This window comes from Oncorhynchus nerka, linkage group LG10 (genome assembly GCF_034236695.1).
Source record: "Oncorhynchus nerka isolate Pitt River linkage group LG10, Oner_Uvic_2.0, whole genome shotgun sequence".
In the NCBI taxonomy this organism is placed as follows: domain Eukaryota; kingdom Metazoa; phylum Chordata; class Actinopteri; order Salmoniformes; family Salmonidae; genus Oncorhynchus; species Oncorhynchus nerka.
The window spans coordinates 86,798,302-86,819,754 of NC_088405.1; the positions used below are offsets into that span (position 1 = coordinate 86,798,302).

The 21,453-nt window shown below is 41.8% G+C and overlaps 1 protein-coding gene across 1 annotated transcript in view; it reads right to left on the reverse strand.

Annotated features, from left to right (window-relative positions):
• Positions 1-782: 782 nt before the first annotated feature.
• LOC115136205 (gamma-aminobutyric acid receptor subunit beta-2-like) overlaps positions 783-21,453 on the reverse strand; it is a 119,063-nt gene continuing 98,392 nt past the window's right edge. The window contains exons 6-10 of the mRNA XM_029671768.2: positions 13,145-13,282; positions 7,823-7,975; positions 6,389-6,633; positions 4,941-5,081; positions 783-1,133 (exon numbers count right to left, since the gene is read on the reverse strand). Coding sequence (XP_029527628.1) covers positions 783-1,133; positions 4,941-5,081; positions 6,389-6,633; positions 7,823-7,975; positions 13,145-13,282 — 1,028 coding nt within the window. The remainder of the gene's footprint in view (positions 1,134-4,940; positions 5,082-6,388; positions 6,634-7,822; positions 7,976-13,144; positions 13,283-21,453) is intronic.

A 21,453-nucleotide genomic window follows, 5' to 3' on the forward strand; every position in this document is an offset into this window, starting at 1 on the left:
AGCTATGCTAGAGCATTCAATGTCAACGGCCGATAAACTTTACTTTCTAGTTTCTTCTGTCAAGGTTAGGAATGATGTTTGTTTCTGTTGTCTAAAATAGTATCTACTACACTATCAAACACTTTCATAGAATTGAAATAATGCTTCAAAATAAATAATATGATTTATCAACTATATCAAGGTAGAAAAGGTTGGTTAATCGTAAAACCCTTTTACTATGACTTAATATATTAATACTATGAAAACGTGAAACTTCACAATATAAAGACAAAATAAATTCTAGGATAAATAATATTACATCTTTGAAGTAATGAGTCTTAGAAAATATTGACCTGAACATGCTTGTAACTGTTTTAAGGAGTGTCTTTGTGGTCTGAGATATTTAAAAATCAATATATCATTAATATTTCTAACTATGTTTTGGCAACAAATTAGACAGATAGATATATATAAAGATTTTAAAATGTAAAAACATACAAATATATGCAAACAAACGTTTAAAAATGATAAAATACTAAATTCACTAAATATTGTACTTGTAAAATTATAAACAAAAACTCTGGTACAGGCACCATACAGTATATGTTCTGAATTTCTCTCTCTCTCCTCTAAGGTTTTCATGTGTTAGCCAGCAATTAAGGTGTTCCAAGGTAAAATGGAGTCAGTCCTGATTTTGTTTTAGTAATTCAGTCTTGTGTTGCAAGAACAAACAGCAAAATGATAACTATTCAGAGAAAAACTAGCTTTGTTGTTTGTTTAGTTCTGCCCTTGCTGAAGTCCATTTAGTTGACGTAGTAGAGCCAATAGATTATGTTGAACAAAGAAAAGACAGTGGGGAAGATCATTCTCGACCACTTGTCGATAGAGTTTACATCAGTCAAATCGGGAATGTTGATCTTCAGCTGTGAAGCATGCCTCCGTAGCCGGTTCTTCTTCTGAGGCATGTGGCGCTCCAGGGTGTTGCGTCCAAAGTTGTGCCTGGCCTGCAGCCCTGCTTTGCGGTACTGCAGGGTGGAGCTGTCATAAGTCAACATGGTGCTCCTGGGGTCACTGAGACCAAGGGTCAGCTCCGATGCTCCCATCTCATTCTTAATTTCTATGGTGCCCAGTAGAATATTTTCATGCGGGTCCATCTACAAGGTGAGAAGTTAAATGCATTATTAGTTATGCTACATGTAATGGATGGACAAACTTAACGCTTAATGTCTCCACTATCCATACCAAGACATCACTCTTAAAGAGATTATTCTGTACTTTTGTATACTTTTTTAGCCAGTAGTTCTGAAAGGTGCACAATGTCATAGCTCTCTCTCTCTATCATGTGCCTTTTACTAGCTTTCACTCATATGGCAAGGAGATGAAGCTCATTGGTTGAACTCGAATTGCTAGGGGGCTGGCCCACGTGGGGGAACTGTAGGGAAAATGGTGCAAAAAAACAGTCGTTTTCAAACTAGGGATTTCATGGCTAATTGAGGTAAGACAGTAATTCTGTTCATAGATTATACATGTATGAACTACTCATTGACACATCTAGCCCAAAGCGGGCGGTTAAAAAAATACTTAGTATCCGCCAAAGTTGTCTTTTTGTAAGAGCCCCTGAACTCAATTCATGTTAAATCTGGATGACTTACTGTATTTGTTCTAGAAAACAACTAATTTAGTTTTACTCACCCTGTCCTAACCATTACCCCATACATCTTAAAATGACAAATGAATATCAATGGAATATGTCTTAAGTTTATACCCCAGAATGGAATTCATTGACTTTGCAAAAATATTGATAAAATAACCATCATATGGGAGAAAACTGATGGGGAAAACACCATATCATATTTATATTGTAGTGTTAACAGTTTATAATTCAAATACTAATTGTCTTTTAACATAAATATTTTCATAATGTGGGATGGCATGCAAACAAAACTTGAAAAAACAGGTAAACCCATGTTTATGTGGGTAAAAGGGAGCTGTGGGTCCCTAGAATGTGAAAGGCATACTATACTTACTGATTTGCAGTGAGTTATACTCACTGACAATGTCGAGTTGAATGAACAAAATAGCAGGCACAATTGTTAAATCTAGAATTGGATGACTAAAAAAACGGATATAACACAAAGTGTAAACAAAGATGGCGATAACAGATGATAACAACACCAGTGTTGGTCTAAAGGATAATGTATGGTAGAGAGGGGAGGATAGAGAGGGTAAGGTGACTTCATAATCATTCTCAGTGTGAACACAGAACCAACAATAGGGTGACCTTACAGATGTAGGATCTTCATTTGTGCCAGTTTGCTACAGTAGAAAAATAATCCTGCAGCAACAGGAAATGTGAATTATAATTGACGTTCATGTTTGTAGGGTTGATACATTTTTCAGATGGAAAATAACGTGTGAAATTTCAAAGTGAAAATAACAATTTCAGGAGCCTTTTTAAACCTCAAACACACTACAAGTTTGACATTTCCTGGAAAATTCTCCTGCAACAGGGTGATCAAACTAAGATTCTACATCTGTATTACAACCTAATCATCCATATCATAATATACCAGCAATTAATAACACACTAACCAGGTTTCCATCCAATGTTTTTATGCGAGTAAAGTACGTAAGATAAAAAATGCCATGAAAGGCCTGATGGAAAGAGAACATTTACAAATGTCGACAAAACAACATATGCTGGGTAAGGTGGGATCTTTTTGTTTCTGTAAAATGTATTATGTGAGAAATGGCAGTGGAAATGTTTTTATGCACAAATATTGATCAAATAACCATCATATGGAAGAAAACTCACGGGGAAAGCAGTTTATTATGCTACAGATGAAATAAGTTGGGATGAACTTCACAGGCTAGGTAAAAGTGCAAGGTGATGAACTTGATGCTCCTTTCCAATAAATATTGAGCGTCTTATTCTGGTGACATGATCATCGATGCTCGGCTGCCGTTTGACAAATAAACATAATATCGTTCTTTTGTCCATAATATCTCATCATGTAGTGTAGGCTATACAAATATCTCATCATGTAGTGTAGGCTATACATGCACTCTATCTGCGAGCTGTTGGCAAGAGCAAACGTGCAAATACCAGAGTCGCTATATATACAGTATATACAGTGGGGAGAACAAGTGTTTGATACACTGCCGATTTTGCAGGTTTTCCTACTTACAAAGCATGTAGAGGTCTGTAATTTTTTATCATAGGTACACTTCAACTGTGAGAGGCTGAATCTAAAACAAAAATACAGAAAATCACATTGTATGATTTTTACATAATTCATTTGCATTTTATTGCATGACATAAGTATTTGATCACCTACCAACCAGTAAGAATTCTGGCTCTCACAGACCTTTAAGTTTTTTTTAAGAAGCACTCCTGTTCTCCACTCACTACCTGTATTAACTGCACCTGTTTGAACTCGTTACCTGTATAAAAGACACCTGTCCACACACTCAATCCAACAGACTCCAACCTCTCCACAATGGCCAAGACCAGAAAGCTGTGTAAGGACATCAGGGATAAAAATGTAGACCTGCACAAGGCTGGGATGGGCTACAGGACAATAGGCAAGCAGCTTGGTGAAAAGGCAACAACTGTTGGCGCAATTATTAGAAAATGGAAGAAGTTCAAGATGACGGTCAATCACCCTCGGTCTGGGGCTCCATGCAAGATCTCACCTCATGGGGCATCAATGATCATGAGGAAGGTGAGGGATCAGCCCAGGACTATGCGGCAGGACTATACGGCAGGACCTGGTCAATGACCTGAAGAGAGCTGGGACCACAGTCTCAAAGAGAACCATTAGTAACACACTATGCCAGCGCATGTCCAGGCCCGTCTGAAGTTTGCCAATGACCATCTGGATGATCCAGGAGGAATGGGAGAAGGTCATGTGGTCTGATGAGACAAAAATAGAGCTTTTTGGTCTAAACTCCACCGTGTTTGGAGGAAGAAGAAGGATGAGTACAACCCCAAGGACACCATCCCAACCGTGAAGCATGGAGGTGGAAGCATCATTCTTTGGGGATGCTTTTCTGCAAAGGGGACAGGACGACTGCACCGTATTGAGGGGAGGATGGATGGGGCCATGTATCGCGAGATCTTGGCCAACAACCTCCTTCCCTCAGTAAGAGCATTGAAGATGGGTCGTGGCTGGGTCTTCCAGCATGACAAGGACCCGAAACACACAGCCAGGGCAACTAAGGAGTGGCTCCGTAAGAAGCATCTCAAGGTCCTGGAGTGGCCTAGCCAGTCTCCAGACCTGAACCCAATAGAAAATCTTTGGACGGAGCTGAATGTCCGTATTGCCCAGCGACAGCACCGAAAACTGAAGGATCTGGAGAAGGTCTGTATGGAGGAGTGGGCCAAAATAAATAATAATATAACACAAATTTGTTAGTGAGAAAACCATCAGTACAGTTGAAAAACCGATAGAAACCCATTTAACTTGTATCTTCTCTTTGGTACATGGGAATTAAACCGCAAAATGTATTTTTAGGTGCAATACATCATCACGCACAGCCTTTTATCTGTAAACAAGTACATGTAATGCAAATACATCTCTGGTGGGAAAATGTTGTTTTTATGCAGATGTGAGAATATTCGCATGAAAATCTGTCACCAATTGGATGGAAACATAGCTAATGAAACGTATAATGTATTCACCAAAACGGGAAGCTATCCCTCGCTGTTATTTGCTAGATGTTACCATATAGAGCACTGCAGATATGTACATAACATTTACATTTGTTTAGAATGAGCAAACCAGTGTCTAAAAGTGGAGTTCAGGGATAAGGGGAGGACGATGATGATGATAATGATGATGGTGATGGAAACTCTAGGTACAATTTAACAAGTCAAACTATAAAACTGACTCTAGTTGTGTTGTAAATATGTATTGCGTTGTACTGTAAGTTGTCACTCTCAGTTGTTAATCCAGTACCTTATTCTTTTCCTCGCCTAGTCCTATCGCTGCATCGTCCACAAAGATTGGTTCCCACATCGAGTCATGAGCGTCAATATCCCTCTGTTTCATTCTGGCATACAGAGTATCGTCTCTCTGAACTACATTTCCCACCAACCACTGCAAGCATAAAAAATAATTATGCTCACTTGAGTCAGCTGCCGGGAGAGGCAACACAAAATAGACAATGATGTTTTAGGTAACCATGGTCAGTGGCAGTTGCTGTAACTCTTTTTTTAAACTCTGAGTGTGTCTTTTACTCACAGTTGAATACAACAATAAACTACTATTCATCTCTTTATTTAAATGAAATCCACAACATCCAAATCTCTATCCAAAGCAAGTTTTCTGTTGTATGAGTCAACCTGAAAACAGACCCTGATACACCGTGTGTTCATTGAGTTGACCCAGTTACCATGTAGATTAGAGAAATGCTTTTGAAATTCTCCATCCCATTTCGGTACATTACAAAACAGGTCAATGTAATAGGAAGAATACACATCACATTATTCTTCACTTCACATATCTCTAGGCTCTCCCATGGGTTCTAAAGGGTTCCTGGCCTTTCATTCCATTTCATTTGGACAAAAGAACACAGTGACAGATGTGCTCTGTCTGCCTGTGCTTCAGATGGCAAAGCGCCTTATTTGGATTTCTCACAGGACTGATGTAGGCTCATGAAGGCTTGTTCTCCTTGACGGTAAGGCAGAGTAGCATTAATCCAACCCCCCATTTGAAGTGGTGAAACTATTCCTCATCATGATTACCTTGCTTGTCTTCACAATCAGTCCTTTCAATAATTAAATTCACTTTCATAAAGTGAAGACGAAAAGAGAAAACATCAAATTCATATAAGCTAAAGAGTCAAGTCATGGCACTACTTTCATCTGAAAATGTTGGCGTTAAAATGAATGTGTGTGTGTGTTCACAGTGAAATAGTGAAGTTAAGAAAACAGACGGGACAGGAACAACTAGTACAGTGATTCACGATACAGGAAAGACTACACGTGTAATTATTATACCGTTTGTGAATATTTATGATAAGTCATATTTCTATCAAGTATGTAGTCATTTTTTCTAAATGCGCACAAAGATGATTCACTACCTAGAGCAGGGCTCTCCAACCCTGTTCCTGGAGAGCTACCATCCTGTGGGTTTTCACTCCAACCCTGTTCCTGGAGAGCTACCATCCTGTAGGTTTTCAAACTACAGTTGTAACTAACCTGATTCAGCTTACCAAACAGCTAATTAATGAATCAGGTGTGCTAGATTAGGGTTGGAGCAAAAACGTACATGACGGTAGCTCTTCAGGAATAGGGATGGAGAGGCCTGACCTAACTTGTACCATCTATCCAGAGGGCTACTCTTTAAAATACTGGGTATTCTGTACAGGAAAATGCTGTGTAGGTGCCTGGTGTCCACTGTACCTTGTTTGGATCCATTCTCATTTTCTCATTGTTGGCGACAGCTTCTTTCTCAGCCGCTCTCTTCTGGCGCTGGGGTCCTCTGCCGAAGAAGATGTAGTTGACCAAGGCGTACTCTAGCAGGGCCAGGAAGACGAATACGAAGCAACCCATAAGATACATGTCAATGGCCTTGACGTAGGGGATCTTGGGAAGGGTCTCCCGCAGGTGAGTGTTGATGGTGGTCATGGTCAGCACAGTGGTGATTCCTGGGAAAATAACCTGCCCATCATTACCATCACAGATCATCACAGGAGACCAACAATCCACCTCATTAGCAGAGGACTCCCACAGAGAGAGAAATTCAACCTTGACCTCAGATCTGAGTAGGCTGCTGTGACTGACAAGAAAGCCCCTGCTGGCTTTCATTACCATTTCTGTTTAATGAGTCGTGACAGTCAAATTGGAGGTCAACTCACTGTTAAAAGGGACTTTGGTGTTTTCTACTTTTTTGTCGAAGCTTACTAATGTCTTGTTTCAACTCTTTTAATATGACACAGATTATTCTTGCTTTTTTTGGCATTGACTCTGCATGCATTCTGTAAATGACATTCTTCATTGTCCACCTCTGATTCTGATATAAACTAAGCATTGCATCCATACCCAATTGCAATGCACCTCCTACAGCTGTATTTGTTGTAGAGTTAGTGTCTATAATGCCTGAAAGCAGGACAGGGTCAAACGATTCATAAACAGAGGTCTGATCTGGGTTGACCCTGTAACTCCCTGTCCAGCCGACTCCACGATTAAGCATTACTTCTGGTTTTCATTAAATCCCGCACATGCTTCCCTCTTGGATAAATAAATGCAGGCCAGTCTCCAATCAGGGAGAGTACTGCTCTTGTCGAGGGTGCAAGCCAGAGGGAGGGGTGAGAGAGAGGGGATCTTCCTACATCCCACGCACCACAGACCTCATGGTCTAGACTTACGTAATGAAGGATGACAGCGAGAAAATGTTGACTTCCAAAAAAAGGGGAACAAAAAAACGCAGAGGCACTCAAATCAAAGTGGAAACAAATCACTTCAGTCATCCATCACTCTCCTTTAGGAAGCGTCTCGGTTGTTGTGTTCTGCAATGCTGCTACATCAACCCCTTTTCTCCATTGTCGTTGGTAAAAAGCTAAAGTGAAACTCCAACATAAAACAAACAAATATTTTTTCTCCTTCCTGAATTCAAGCGAATATAGTTTGGCAATGTAAGGTGAGACTATTATAGATTAGATTCAAAACCAATATAGATATTCTTTTAAAGACACAGCACAACATCCTGTATTTTTATGACATAGTGTTACACTATGGATTCCCGCTAAGGAAACCATGCCTCAAACTTTTGCTTTGGCTAAGGTTCTCATTAGCTTAGTTGGTCACATGACAAATCCATGACACACAAGTCCCTACCCAAAGCCACTCTGGCAGCGGAAGCGTCATAGTTGATCCAGAAGGAGACCCAGGAAAGGATGGTGATCAGGATAGAGGGCATGTAGGTCTGCAGGATGAAGTAGCCAATGTTCCTCTTCAGCTTGAAGCTGAGGGAGAGTCGGGGGTAGGATCCTACAGGGAGAAAGATCAACATATAGACGTTGTTAACGTAAGATGACACAAGATTAACATACCTGACATACAGGTGGTGTGTCTGCTGGGCTTGTTGCAGAATAACTTTCTATTGATTTCACATTGCTTTACGTTTGCCTCCAGAGGCTATCACTACAGTATATGGTTGACAACCTACAGTATGCCTGACAAAGGCTGCCTGAATGGTCCCACTCCCTGTTGAGGCTGATCCAAAACATCGCCGGCAGGGAGAAGAGATACCCGGAGTGGACTTCTAGTCCGACTCAGGAGGCGCACACAACACCCACCACTTCCGAGTATATTACTCGCTAATGTTCAGTCTCTAGATAATAAAGTTCATTAGCTGAGGGTGAGGATTACCTTCCAGAGAGACATCAAAGATTGTAACAAACTCTGTTTCACAGAAACATGGCTCTCTCAGGATATACTGTCTATGTCCATACAGCCCGTTTGGTTCTCGGGTTCATTGCACAGACAGGAATAAATATCTCTCCGGGAAGAACAAGGGCGGGGGTGTATGTTTCATGATTAACTACTCATGGTTTGATTGTGATAACATACAGGAACTCAAGTCCTTTTGATCACCCGACCAAGAACACCTCACAATCAAATGGCGACCGTATTACCTCCCAAGATAATTGTCTTTGGTTATAGTCACAGCCGTGTATATTCCCCCTCAAGCTGATACCACAACGGCCCTCAAAGAACTTCACTGGACTTTATTCAAACTGGAAACCACACATCCTGAGGCCGCATTTATTGTAGCTGGGGATTTTAACAAAGCATATTTGATGAAAACTCTGCCGAAGTTCTATCAACACCTCAACTGTAGTACTCGCGCTGCTAAAACACTCGACCACAGCTACTCCAACTTCCGGGATGCCTACAAGGCCCTCCCCCGCCCTCCATTCAGAAAATCTTCATTTTGCTCCTCCCTTCCTATAGGCAGAAATTGAAACAGGAGGTACCTGTGCTAAGGACTATTCAATGCTGGTCTGACCAACTGGAATCCACGCTTCAAGATTGTTTTTACCCGGACTGGGATATGTTCCGGGTAGCCTCCGAGAATAACATTGACGAATATACTGATATGGTAACTGAGTTAATAAGGAAGTGTATTGGAGATGTTGTACCCACTGTGACTATTAAAACCTACCCCAACCAGAAACTGTGGATAGATGGCAGCATTCGCGCAACACTGAAAGCGCAAACCACCCCATTTAACCATGGCAAGGTGACTGGGAATATGGCAGAATACATACAGTGTAGTTATTCTCTCAGTAAGACAATCATACAGGCAAAACGTCAGTATAGAGACAAAGTGAAGTCGCAATTCCATGGCTCAGACATGAGACGTATGTGGCAGGGTCTACAGACAATCATGGACTACAAAAGGAAAACCAGCCAAGTCGCAAACCCCAACGTCTTGCTTCCGGACAAGCTAAAATCCGTCTTCGCCCGCTTTGCGGATAACACCGTGCCATCGACGCGGCCTGCTACCATGACTGTGGGCTCTACTTATCATTTAAGCCAGTTAACCCTGCCGGCCCAGACGGCATCTCCAGCCGCGTCCTCAGTACATGCGCAGACCAGCTGGCTGGTGTGTTTACGGACACATTCAATCTCTCCCTATCCAAGTCCGCTGTCCCCACATGCTTCAAGATGACCACCATTGTTCCTGTACCCAAGAAAGCAAAGGTAACTGAACTAAATGACTATCACCCCGTAGCACTCACTTCTGTCATCATGAAGTGCTTTGAGAGACTAGTCAAGGATCATATCACCTCTACCTTACCTGATACCCTAGACCCACTTCAATTTGCTTACTGCCCCAATAGATCCACAGACGATACAATCGCCATTGCACTGCACACTGCCCTATCCCATTTGGACAAGAGGAATACCTATGTAAGAATGCTGTTCATTGACTATAGCTCGGCATTCAATACCATAGTAGCCTCCAAAGTAGGAAACAACACCTCTACTTCGCTGATCCTCAACACTGGGGACCCACAAGGGTGCGTGCTCAGCCCCCTTCTGTACTCCCTGTTCACCCATGACTGCTTGACCACGGACGCCTCCAACTCAATCATCAAGTTTGCAGATGACACAAAAGTAGTAGGGTTGATTACCAACAACAACAAGACAGCCTACAGGGAGAAGGTGAGGACTCAGAGTATGGTGCCAGGACAATAAGCTCTCACTCAACAAAACAAAGTAGATGATCGTGGACTTCAGTAAACAGCAGAGGGAGCACCCCCATATCCACATCGACGGGACCACAGTGGAGAAGGTGGAGAGCTTCAAGTTCCTCAGCGTACACATCACTGACAAACATACAGTGTGGTGAAGAAGGCGCAACAGCGCCTTTTCAACCTCAGGAGGCTGAAGAAATTTGGCTTGGCACCTAAAACCTTTACAAACTTTTACAGATGCACAATTGAGAGCATCCTGTCGGGCTATATCACCGCCTGGTACGTCAACTGCACCGCCCGCAACCGCAGGGCTCTCCAGAGGGGGGTGCGGTCTGCCCAACTCATCACAAACTACAAACTACCTGGCAAACTACCTGCCCTCCAGGACACCTAGGGATCAAATCAAATCAAATGTATTTATATAGCCCTTCTTACATCAGCTGATATATAAGTGCTGTACAGAAACCCAGCCTAAAACCCCAAACAGAAAGCAATGCAGGTGTAGAAGCATGGTGGCTAGGAAAAGCTCCCTAGAAAGGCCAAAACCTAGGAAGAAACCTAGAGAGGAACCAGGCTATGAGGGGATGGCCAGTCCTCTTCTGGCTGTGCCGATATTTACAGAACATGGCCAAGATGTTCAAATGTTCATAAATGACCAGCATTGTCAAATAATAATAATCACAGTAGTTGTAGTAGTAGTAGTACTACCAATAGTAGTAGTACAGCACCCGATGTCACAGGAAGAACAACAACCACCCGAGCCACTGCCTGTTCACCCGGCTATCATCCAGAATGCGAGGTCAGTACAGGTGCATCAAAGCTGCAACCGAGAGGCAGAAAAACAGCTTCTATCTCAAGGCCATCAGACTGTTAAATAGCTATCACTAGCACATTAGAGGCTGTTGCCTATATACACAGACTTGAAATCACTGGACACTAAATAAATGGAACATTAGTCACTTTAATAATGTTTACATATTTTGCATTACTGATCTCATTTGTATATACTGTATTCTATTCTACTGTATCTTAGTCTATGCCATTCTGACATTTCTCGTCCATATATTTATATATTCTTAATTCCATTCCTTTACTTAGATTGGTGTGAATTGTGTGTATTGTTGTGAAATTGTTAGATTGTTAGACTTGTTAGATATTACTGCACTGTTGGAGCTAGAAAAACAAGCATTTTGTCATACCATAACACTTGCTAAACATGTGTATGTGACCAATAACATTTCATTTTATTTTATTTTTTGTTTGCCTCCAGAGGCTATCACTACAGAATTTGATTGACAACCTACAGTATGCCTGACAAAGGCTGCCTGAAGGGTCCCACTACCTGTTGTCATTTCCAAGATATCTGTCGGGGAAATACTCAACAGAAAGAATACTTGTTCTGGGTCTAACTCTGTGGCATCAGCATTCTCGTGCATTATCGGGGTTATGACTATCTCTAAATGTATGAAGAGAGGTCTTCTTTTCCTGCCTAGGAGAGCACTACATTTTTTCTTATCTAGGCTTTATTTGAAATAAACCCAGCAGACTGCTGTATGGCAGCATTGCTTGAACACACTCATATATTGGGTCCTTTGGGATTGGGATGTATTTTGGTTAGGTTGTATTATTACTACAATGGCAGGCGAGGGGACCGTTAGAGCTGACATCAAGAAGGACCCACGGTATAAGGAGCTGAGGAAAAGCTAAACAGAAGGTGCAAGAGGAAGAGAATGTGAATGCATTACAGAGTGGGTATAAAACCGCCTCCGGCACACATCTCCAGTGAGTAGTTCACAGTTAGTTTTGACGTTGCCGTTAGTTAAAGACTTTCAGTGAGTTTAGTGTGCGGCGCACAGCAAATAGAGATGCAGGCAGGGTTTCCTCAAGGACTAATGAAACAGTGGGGGTGTTAAGGTTACAGTCTGGTTAATAAAGCAACAAGAGCATTTGTTGGTCTTCACCACAACATTGGAGGAGGGGGTGGGGGGGTATTTGATAAATGCCAACCATTTCTGCTGATGTGTGCTTCTCCATGTAACCTTCCTGGTCTCAGCAGGCTGCAGTAGAAAATGGTAATCCCCCATCCTAAATGCCTAAGCAGTGCAGTCACAGCCCATAAAGAAAGGGATGAGCTGTAACTACTATACATTCTTTATGCATCAGAAAACATTGGGTTTACCAGTTCATAGGGACACATGAGCATCATAGGGTACAGGACAAGCTGTAATTGTTTGACTCACTCTGTGTAATTGTACTGCTCCCATTCAATAAAGTTGTTTCCCCGAACCTCTACATACACTGCCACTGTCCTATTGCCTGCTTGCATAACAAATTCATGAAAATAAAAATAATGTAGATTATGAATAAATAATTCAATGAAAACATTTTTTTTAATAAGTCATGAGCATGCTCCATTTCTGAGAAGGGGGTGGCCTCCATTTTGCCTGTGGGGCCTGTGCCAGTTCGGCTAAAGCAGGAACATCCCACATCCATTCCGGAACCACCACAGGGTCACCCTTTGCCTCTCTCTCGCAACCCTACATTACTCTTCCACCTTAATAAGAACCTCGCTCTCCCCCTATGGGGGTAATGTCCTGGAAACGGCATGCATGTGCCAGATTGTCAGAGGAGCCCCAATGTCAGAGCATCTAACTGACCTATAAATGGATGCAATTTACCAGCCAGGCCCTTAGTCAGCCCCATGGTCCCTGCACTGCACAGCGAGGGCCTCGAGCTCAGCTTGGGCCATTACAGAAAACCAGCTAGACTGACGTAACACGGCATTTTCTGGAAAACGACAAGACATCCTACTCAGAAACTGGCCAAGGATAACCTTGTAACAGAAGCACTTTTTTGTCTACTCTGCAACCTTTGTATCTGTACTTAGCTATAATGATGAGTAAATGGGAGAGAGAAGCTTAATATAGGGGCCGGTTGGTGCATAAGACATCACCTGTAGAGAAGACGACATTCTTAGAGATGAGTTTGTGGTCCACGATGGAGAACTGGGGTAGTTCTATTCTCTCCACCCCCGTCACAGCGTTATGACCTCCTCGCCAGTAGAACTCTATGTCATCAGTGGTGTACCCATCTGAGGACGAGAGAGGAGGCAGGGCATTTTATGGAGAACACAAGGGCACACAGCCAGTCAGAAATATAATGAACGTGTATGTGTCTCCAAGGATTATTAAATTCAACATATACAATTGTGGGCACATAATCATCATATAAGGCACACAAAGAATGTGTTGATTAAATCAGAAGCATTGTAAATACTGTAGCGTCAACCTAACATGTCTGCTACATGGATCCGAGTGGCAGACAGAATAGAGAAGATTTAAACAAAACACCCACAATATGAAGTCAACTTTTGACCACAATGAGATTATTCTTTTTTTAACTGAGCATAAATACATAAATAAAACAATGTTATTTTCTATGCCTCAGTGCTTACTCAATTAAAATTTGTACAGAAATTAGCAGCCAGGGGACTCTTTACCTTTATTAAACTTGGCAAATCAGTTAAGAACAAATTCTTATTTTCAATGACGGCCTAGGAACAGTGGATTAACTGCCTGTTGAGGGGTAGAACAACAGATGTGTACCATGTCAGCTCGGGGGTTTGAACTTGCAACCTTCTGGTTACTAGTCCAACGCTCTAACCACTAGGCTACCCTACCACCTGGGTGAACTATTGAGTAACATCTTATAAAATCCCAATGATTTGTTTTTCTCAATCAGACCATGAAACTGGTCCTTGCATAATCCACTTCATAATCCAGTGGTCAATTAGGCTGACTCCAGGGAACTGTGTGCATGCATTATAACAGAGACCAGAGACAGAGATGGAGGGTTCTGCAACACTCCAAATCACAGGTTAATGAATGAGAAATAAATAAGGTGTTTTTCTCTTGTCTCTCTCCTAATCAAACAAAAAACTTCCTCCTCATAATGACTGGTAATCAAAATGTGCGTGTGTGTGTTTATGAATTTGTGTGTGTGTATTTGTGTGACTGTGTGTCTGCATGCCTGCATGTGTGTATGTTTGTGTGCGTGCATGTGTGTGTATATATTCACATGAATATGTATGTGTGAGAGCGTGGTGTGTGTGGTGTGCACGTGGACCTCAGGGCTGAGTGATATTTGACAGGACTATTTAGGAACTCTCATTGATTAGTCCCACGCAGGCCTTCCCTTTCTCTTCCTCTGTCCTCTCACCTCTCACCCTCACCCACTCTACAGAATGGACTCTTGGAAAGCCCTCTGTTAACATAGAGAGAGTATGGTAACATCAAAAGGTTGGGGAATGGATCAATATTTCCCTTTCTCAACGAGTTGAAAGTGTCCGTTGGTACTTAAAGAATATGATGTCACATCAGCTGTTGTCTGGGGCATTATATCTGATGATAGGACGACATAAGTTGTATCTTGGAAAGTCTACACATTCTAGTTATCAGATTCACATTGAATTGTTATGCAATTTAAATGTTTAAATATGAAACTATTTGTGAAAATATAATTTCAGCCTCCTAAATGTGATAATTGTTTCTTAGTAAAACGTAGGCCCACTCAGTGGCCATGCCCAAGTGAACAGACAGTGGTTGAGAACTATAAAACACGCCCTTCTCTCCCCCAGTACAAAATCCCTTTGACAGAAGTCAAACTTAGTTCCCGATGACATGAGGACTGGTGTCCATACGTTTAAAAGGGCTCATTTCATCTACAACCAAACGAAATTAACATTTAGTTCCAGAAATGTTAGGACTGCTGTCCTAACGTTTAAAAGGGAGAATTTCAACGTGGAGGTGACGATCACCATCACTGGAATGGTGAACTTCGACTAGACCATCCAGAATACAGCACGAGCTGATTATGTCAACTTGGTATGAACTTTGAACTATTATTCACTAAAGAAGTGATACATCCTAGACGTCGACTTATCAGCTGCAGCTGTAAACGTACGTGGCCTAGGAAAGGACAATCTCAGAAGAGCGACAGGGTACTACAACGTATCCACTCTACAACATTACGACCAGAAAGATTCTTCAAAGGACAATGGCAATCTCTGCTGGGTAAACCAGTCTTCCATCTTCGACCCATCTATCGAAGTTCAGCTCAGAGTAAATATATATATCTTGCATTTTCCTTTTCTGAATGGGCAGTTATTAGAATGCATAACATTCTGTATTTACGGTAGCATAGCTTCTCAAGGTCTGATAGACCCAATCCCTTTGTCCCTCAGTCTTCCCACTCTTTCATTCAAACCCAACCCCCTTCCTTTGTGTAACCAGCTGTCATATCGGGTTAGCCTACTAGGGGCTTTTCATGACATGATTAGTAATCGATGTGTGATCTATCCTGTGTACATATATGTTATCCTGTGTGATTATTTAGGTATTTAGTAAATAAATAATTAAGCCAATTTGTGTGTTGCTGATTCAATTTATTATCAAGGGTTCGTGTAGATAACCAAGTACTTACGACAATCGGAATGAGACTGATTGAGGTGATGATTAATAATGGACTGATATAAAAGATCTTCAGATCTTTAAGAGAGTGGATTCGGGAGATAACCTCTCTATTAATGGTTTAATTGTTACATGATTTAATTCAATCACAAAATCAACTAAACGTTAGGTAATGGATTTGATAGAATAGCATGTCAAATAATTGAATCATAGTCAGACACGACATCATGATGGTACAGTATGTGTTTCATTGAAGCTATTTCGAAGAGGCTGTTAAGAGCTATTTGTTTTTTGTGATAGATCGTTAAGTTAGGTAATACAGTATATACAAGTCAATACGCAGTTTGCAATTCTTAAATCAAAGTTAATTTGCAATAACCAATGCGTTATTATTATAGAGCCTACACAATAAACATCCTTCCAAACCCTGCTATAGAGATGGCGATATCAGGTCGCTGCTTGGTTGGTTGGGCTTCTCTGATCCACTTAACTCCATTGTGCCCGACTTTGCAAATTATATTTTGCCTCCATTTGCTGTCATAGCTTTTTCATCACTGTATTTGGCTTGATTGGATCCCCTTGCAGAATCAGTGATGCACAAGAACTAGAAGGAAGGAGGGAGAGAGGAGAGAGAGTGAAGAGAACTGAGGAGAAAAAGCCCTGCCTTTCTACATAGGCTGGGTCTCCCTTGTCCCTGGTTGACTTTAATTTGAAGTCTTATTAAGGCAGGGTGGGCAACTCCAGTCCTCGAGGGCCTGATTGGTGTCACACTTCTTCCCTATCCCTACCAAACACTGCTGATTAATCAACTTGCATTCTAAACTGAAGATCATGATTAGGTGATTATTGGAGTCAGGTGTGTTAGCTGGGGCAAAACTGTGACACCAATCAGGCCCTCGAGGACTGGAATTGCCCACCCCTGTCTTAAAGGATAGATGGCTATGCTAAGCTAACACAAAGTATCTTCCCATAGACTCACGGGTTTGGGAGCTTTGTCAGTAAAAATACATCAAATGTATCTTGATAACATTGTTAGAGGTAGCATAATAGGCCATCTGACTAGAGGCATTTTATAAAGCTATAAAATAAATTCAGAATTGATTTGTTTTATTTTGCTAAGGGAGACCTTTTAAGGAGTGTGGTGGGAGACTTCACTCATCATAATATACTGTAACTTGACTTCAAACAACATTTGGGCTGAAACCAGACATTCAAATATGTCTCTGACTGGAGCTGACTGGATTAGAATTGAACAACACAATCTCACACTAAATATGTACAGAAAGTATTTCATCAGACATTGTGCGTTTTTGTGTGGCTTAACTCATGTGAAAATACACACATTTTTCTCCTACTTAAATCTTAGGAAAAGACACATTTTTGTGTGACTTCATTCATAGGAAAATTCATTTTTGGGGGGCAAACTTCGGAACAATCATTTGAAAGTTATTGGAGCAATGCATGATGGACAATGGTGTTCTACACTACCTTTTTTGTGTCCCACATATATCTATATAAAAACAAAAACATGTTAACATCACAATACTGTTAATCAACCAGGTTGTCACCGAAATACTTATAATATAATAGTATCCTTAAGTTTTTAAAGTTTTTTATTATTGCCAATGCTCTCCTATGCTTGTTTTTCTTCAATATTTTGGGATACTGGTGCAATGTCGGATTTTATGAGGGTTGCCAGATTGGAGTTAAAAGCCATATTTGTCTGTACGTTACGTTGGTATAAATGATTCGGAAGACAGGTGCAGGAATGCGTAATAGGGCTTTTTATACAGCCTCAAATTATGGCGTGCTGTGTAAAGGCACAGGGATGAAGATCAAACAAACCCCATAACAAAAACACAGGGTTGAAACCCAAACAAAAGAGCGAGGAGTACCTCGAATAAATAACACAAGTGCACAATGATTAACACATGGGACGAGACCCGCAATCATCTGCGCAATCCACAAAGGCACGAAAGCCCAAAATATACAGCACAGGTACTCATACGCACCAACGGATATAGTAACATTCCTGCTTACAAGCAAAAATTAAAGCAGGAAGCACCAGTGACTCGGTCTATAAAAAAGTGGTCAGATGAAGCAGATGCTAAACTACAGGACTGTTTTGCTATCACAGACTGGAACATGTTCCGGGATTCTACCGATGGCATTGAGGAGTACACCACATCAGTCACTGGCTTTATCAATAATTGCATCGAGGACGTCGTCCCCACAGTGACTGTACTAGAGGTCGACCGATTAATCGGAATGGCCGATTAATTAGGGCCGATTTCAAGTTTTCATAACAATCGGAAATTGGTATTTTTGGGCGCCGATGTTTCCGTTTTTTATTTATACCTTTATTTAAGTAGGCAAGTCAGTTAAGAACACATTCTTATTTTCAATGACGGCCTAGGAACGGTGGGTTAACTGCCTTGTTCAGGGGCAGAATGACAGATTTTCACCTTGTCAGCTCGGGTGATCCAATCTTGCAGCCTTACAGTTAACTAGTCCAATGCTCTAACCACCTGCCTCTCATTGCACTCCACGAGGAGCCTGCCTGTTACGCGAATGCAGTAGAAGCCAAGGTAAATTGCCAGCTAGCATTAAACTTATCTCATAAAAAACAATCAATCAATCATAATCACTAGTTATAACTACACATGGTTGATGATATTACTAGTTTATCTAGCGTGTCCTGCGTTGCATATAATCGATGCAACGCTGGGGGATGATTTAATAAAAGTGCATTTGTGAAAAAAGCACAATCGTTGGACGACTGTACCTAACCATAAACACCAATGCCTTTCTTAAAATCAATACACAGAAGTATATATTTTTAAACCTGCATATTTAGCTAGAATTAATCCAGGTTAGCAGGCAATATTAACCAGGTGAAATTGTGTCATTTCTCTTGCGTTCATTGCACGCAGAGTCAGGGTATATGCAACAATTTCAGGCAGCCTGGCTCATTGCGAACTAATTTGCCAGAATTGTACGGAATTATGACATAACATTGAAGGTTGTGCAATGTAACAAGAATATTTAGACTTAGGGATGCCACCCGTTAGATAAAATACCGAATGGTTCCGTATTTCACTGAAATAATAAACTTTTGTTTTTGAAATTATAGTTTCTGGATTCGACCATATTAATGACCAAAGGCTCATATTTCTGTGTGTTATTATGTCTATAATTAAGTCTATGATTTGATAGAGCAGTCTGACTGAGCAATGGTAGGCAGCAGCAGGCTCGTAAGCATTATTTCAAACAGCACTTTCGTGCGTTTTGCCAGCAGCTCTTCGCAAGCACAGCACTGTTTATGACTTCAAGCCTATCAGCCTAATGGCTGGCGTGACTGATGTGAAATTGCTAGCTAGTTACCTGGGTGTGCGCTAATAGCGTTTCAAACGTCACTCGCTCTGAGACTTGGAGTAGTTATTCCCGGCTTTTGTGGAGTGATGGGTAACGCTGCTTCGAGTGTGGCTGTTGTCGATGTGTTCCTGGTTCGAGCCCAGGTAGGGGCGAGGAAAGGGACGGAAGCTATTCTGTTACACTGGCAATACTATAGTGCCTATAAGAACATCCAATAGTCAAAGGTATATGAAATACAAATGGTATAGAGAGAAATAGTCCTATAAATACTATATTAACTACAACCTAAATTCTCTTACCTTGGAATATTGAAGTCTCATATTAAAAGGAACCACCAACTTTCAAATGTTCTCATGTTCTGAGCCAGAAACTCAAACGTTAGCTTTTTTACATGGCACATATTGCACTTTCACTTTCACTATTTAAAACTAATTGAACATGTTTCATTATTTATGAGGCTAAATGGATTTTTATTGATGTATTATATTAAGTTAAAATAAGTGTTTATTCAGTATTGTTGTTATTGTCATTATTACAAATAAATAAATAAATAAATTGTCCGATTAATCGGTATCGGCTTTTTTGCCCCTCCAAAAATCGGTATCGGTAACGGCGTTGAAAAATCATAATCGGTTGACCTCTAGACTGTACGTACATACTCCAACCAGAAGCCATGGATTACAGGCAACATTCGCACTGAGCTAAAGGGTAGAGCTGACGCTTTCAAGGTGTGGGAAACTAACCCGGAAGCTTACAAGAAATCCTGCTATGCCCTGCGACGAACCATCAAACAGGCAAAGCTTCAATACTGGGCTAAGATTGAATCATACTACACAGGCTCCGATGCTCGTCTTATGTGGCAGGGCTTGCAAACTATTACAGACTACAAAGGGAAGCACAGCCGCGAGCTGCCCAGTGACACGAGCCTACCAGATGAGCTAAATCATTTTTGTGCTCGCTTCGAGGCAAGCAACACTGAGGAATGCATGAGAGCATCAGCTGTTCTGGACGACTGTGTGATCACGCTCTCCATAGCTGACGTGAGTAAAACCTTTAAACAGGTCAACATACACAAGGCTGCGGGGCCAGACGGATTACCAGGATGTGTGCTCCGGGCATGTGCTGACCAACTGGCAGGTGTCTTCACTGACATTTTCAACATGTCCTTGATTGAGTCTGTAATACCAACATGTTTCAAGCAGACCACCATAGTCCCTGCGCCATGAACACAAAGGCAACCTGCCTAAATGACTACAGACCCGTGGCACTCAGATCTGTAGCCATGAAGTGCTTTGAAAGGTCGGTATTGGCTCACATTAACACCATTATCCCAGAAACCCTAGACCCACTCCAATTTGCATACTGCCCAAACAGATCCACAGATGATGCAATCTCTATTGCACTCCACACTGCCCTTTCCAACCTGGACAAAAGGAACACTTATGTGAGAATGCTATTCATTGACTACAGCTCAGCGTTTAACACCATAGTACCCTCAAGCTTATCACTAAGCTAAGGATCCTGGGACTAAACACCTTCTTCTGAAGCTGGATCCTGGACTTTCTGACAGGCCGCCCCCAGATGGTGAGGGTAGGTAGCAACACATCTGCCACACTGATCCTCAACACTGGAGCTCCCCAGGGGTGCTTGCTCAGTCCCCTCCTGTACACCCAGTTCACCCACGACTGCATGGCCAGGCACGACTCCAACATCATCATTAAGTTTGCAGACAACATAACAGTAGGCCTGATCACAGACAACGACGAGACAGCCTATAGGGAGGAGGTCAGAGACCTGGCTGGGTGGTGCCAGAATAACAACCTATCCCTCAACATAACCAAGACTAAGGAGATGATTGTGGACTACAGGAAAAGGAGGATCGAGCACGCCCCCATTCTCATCGACGGGGCTGTGGTGGAGCAGGTTGAGAGCGTCAAGTTCCTTGGTGTCCACATCAACAACAAACTAGAATGGTCCAAACACACCAAGACAGACGTGAAGAGGGCACGAAAAAAGCCTATTCCACCTCAGGAAACTAAAAAGATTTGTCATTGGTCCTGAGATCCTCAGAAGGTTCTACAGCTGCAACATTGAGAGCATCCTGACTGGTTGCGTCACTGCCTGGTAAGGCAATTGCTTGGTCTCTGACTGCAGGGCACTACAGAGGGTAGTGTGTACGACCCAGTACATCACTGGGGCTAAGCTGCCTGCCATCCAGGACCTCTACACCAGGCGGTGTCAGAGAAAGGCCCTAACAATTGTCAAAGACCCCAGCCACCCCAGTCATAGACTGTTCTCTCTACTACCGCATGGCAAGTGGTACCGAAGTGCCAAGTCTAGGACAAAAAGGCTTCTAAACAGCTTCTACCCCCAAGCCATAAGACTCCTGAACAGGTAATCAAATGGCTACCCGGACTAT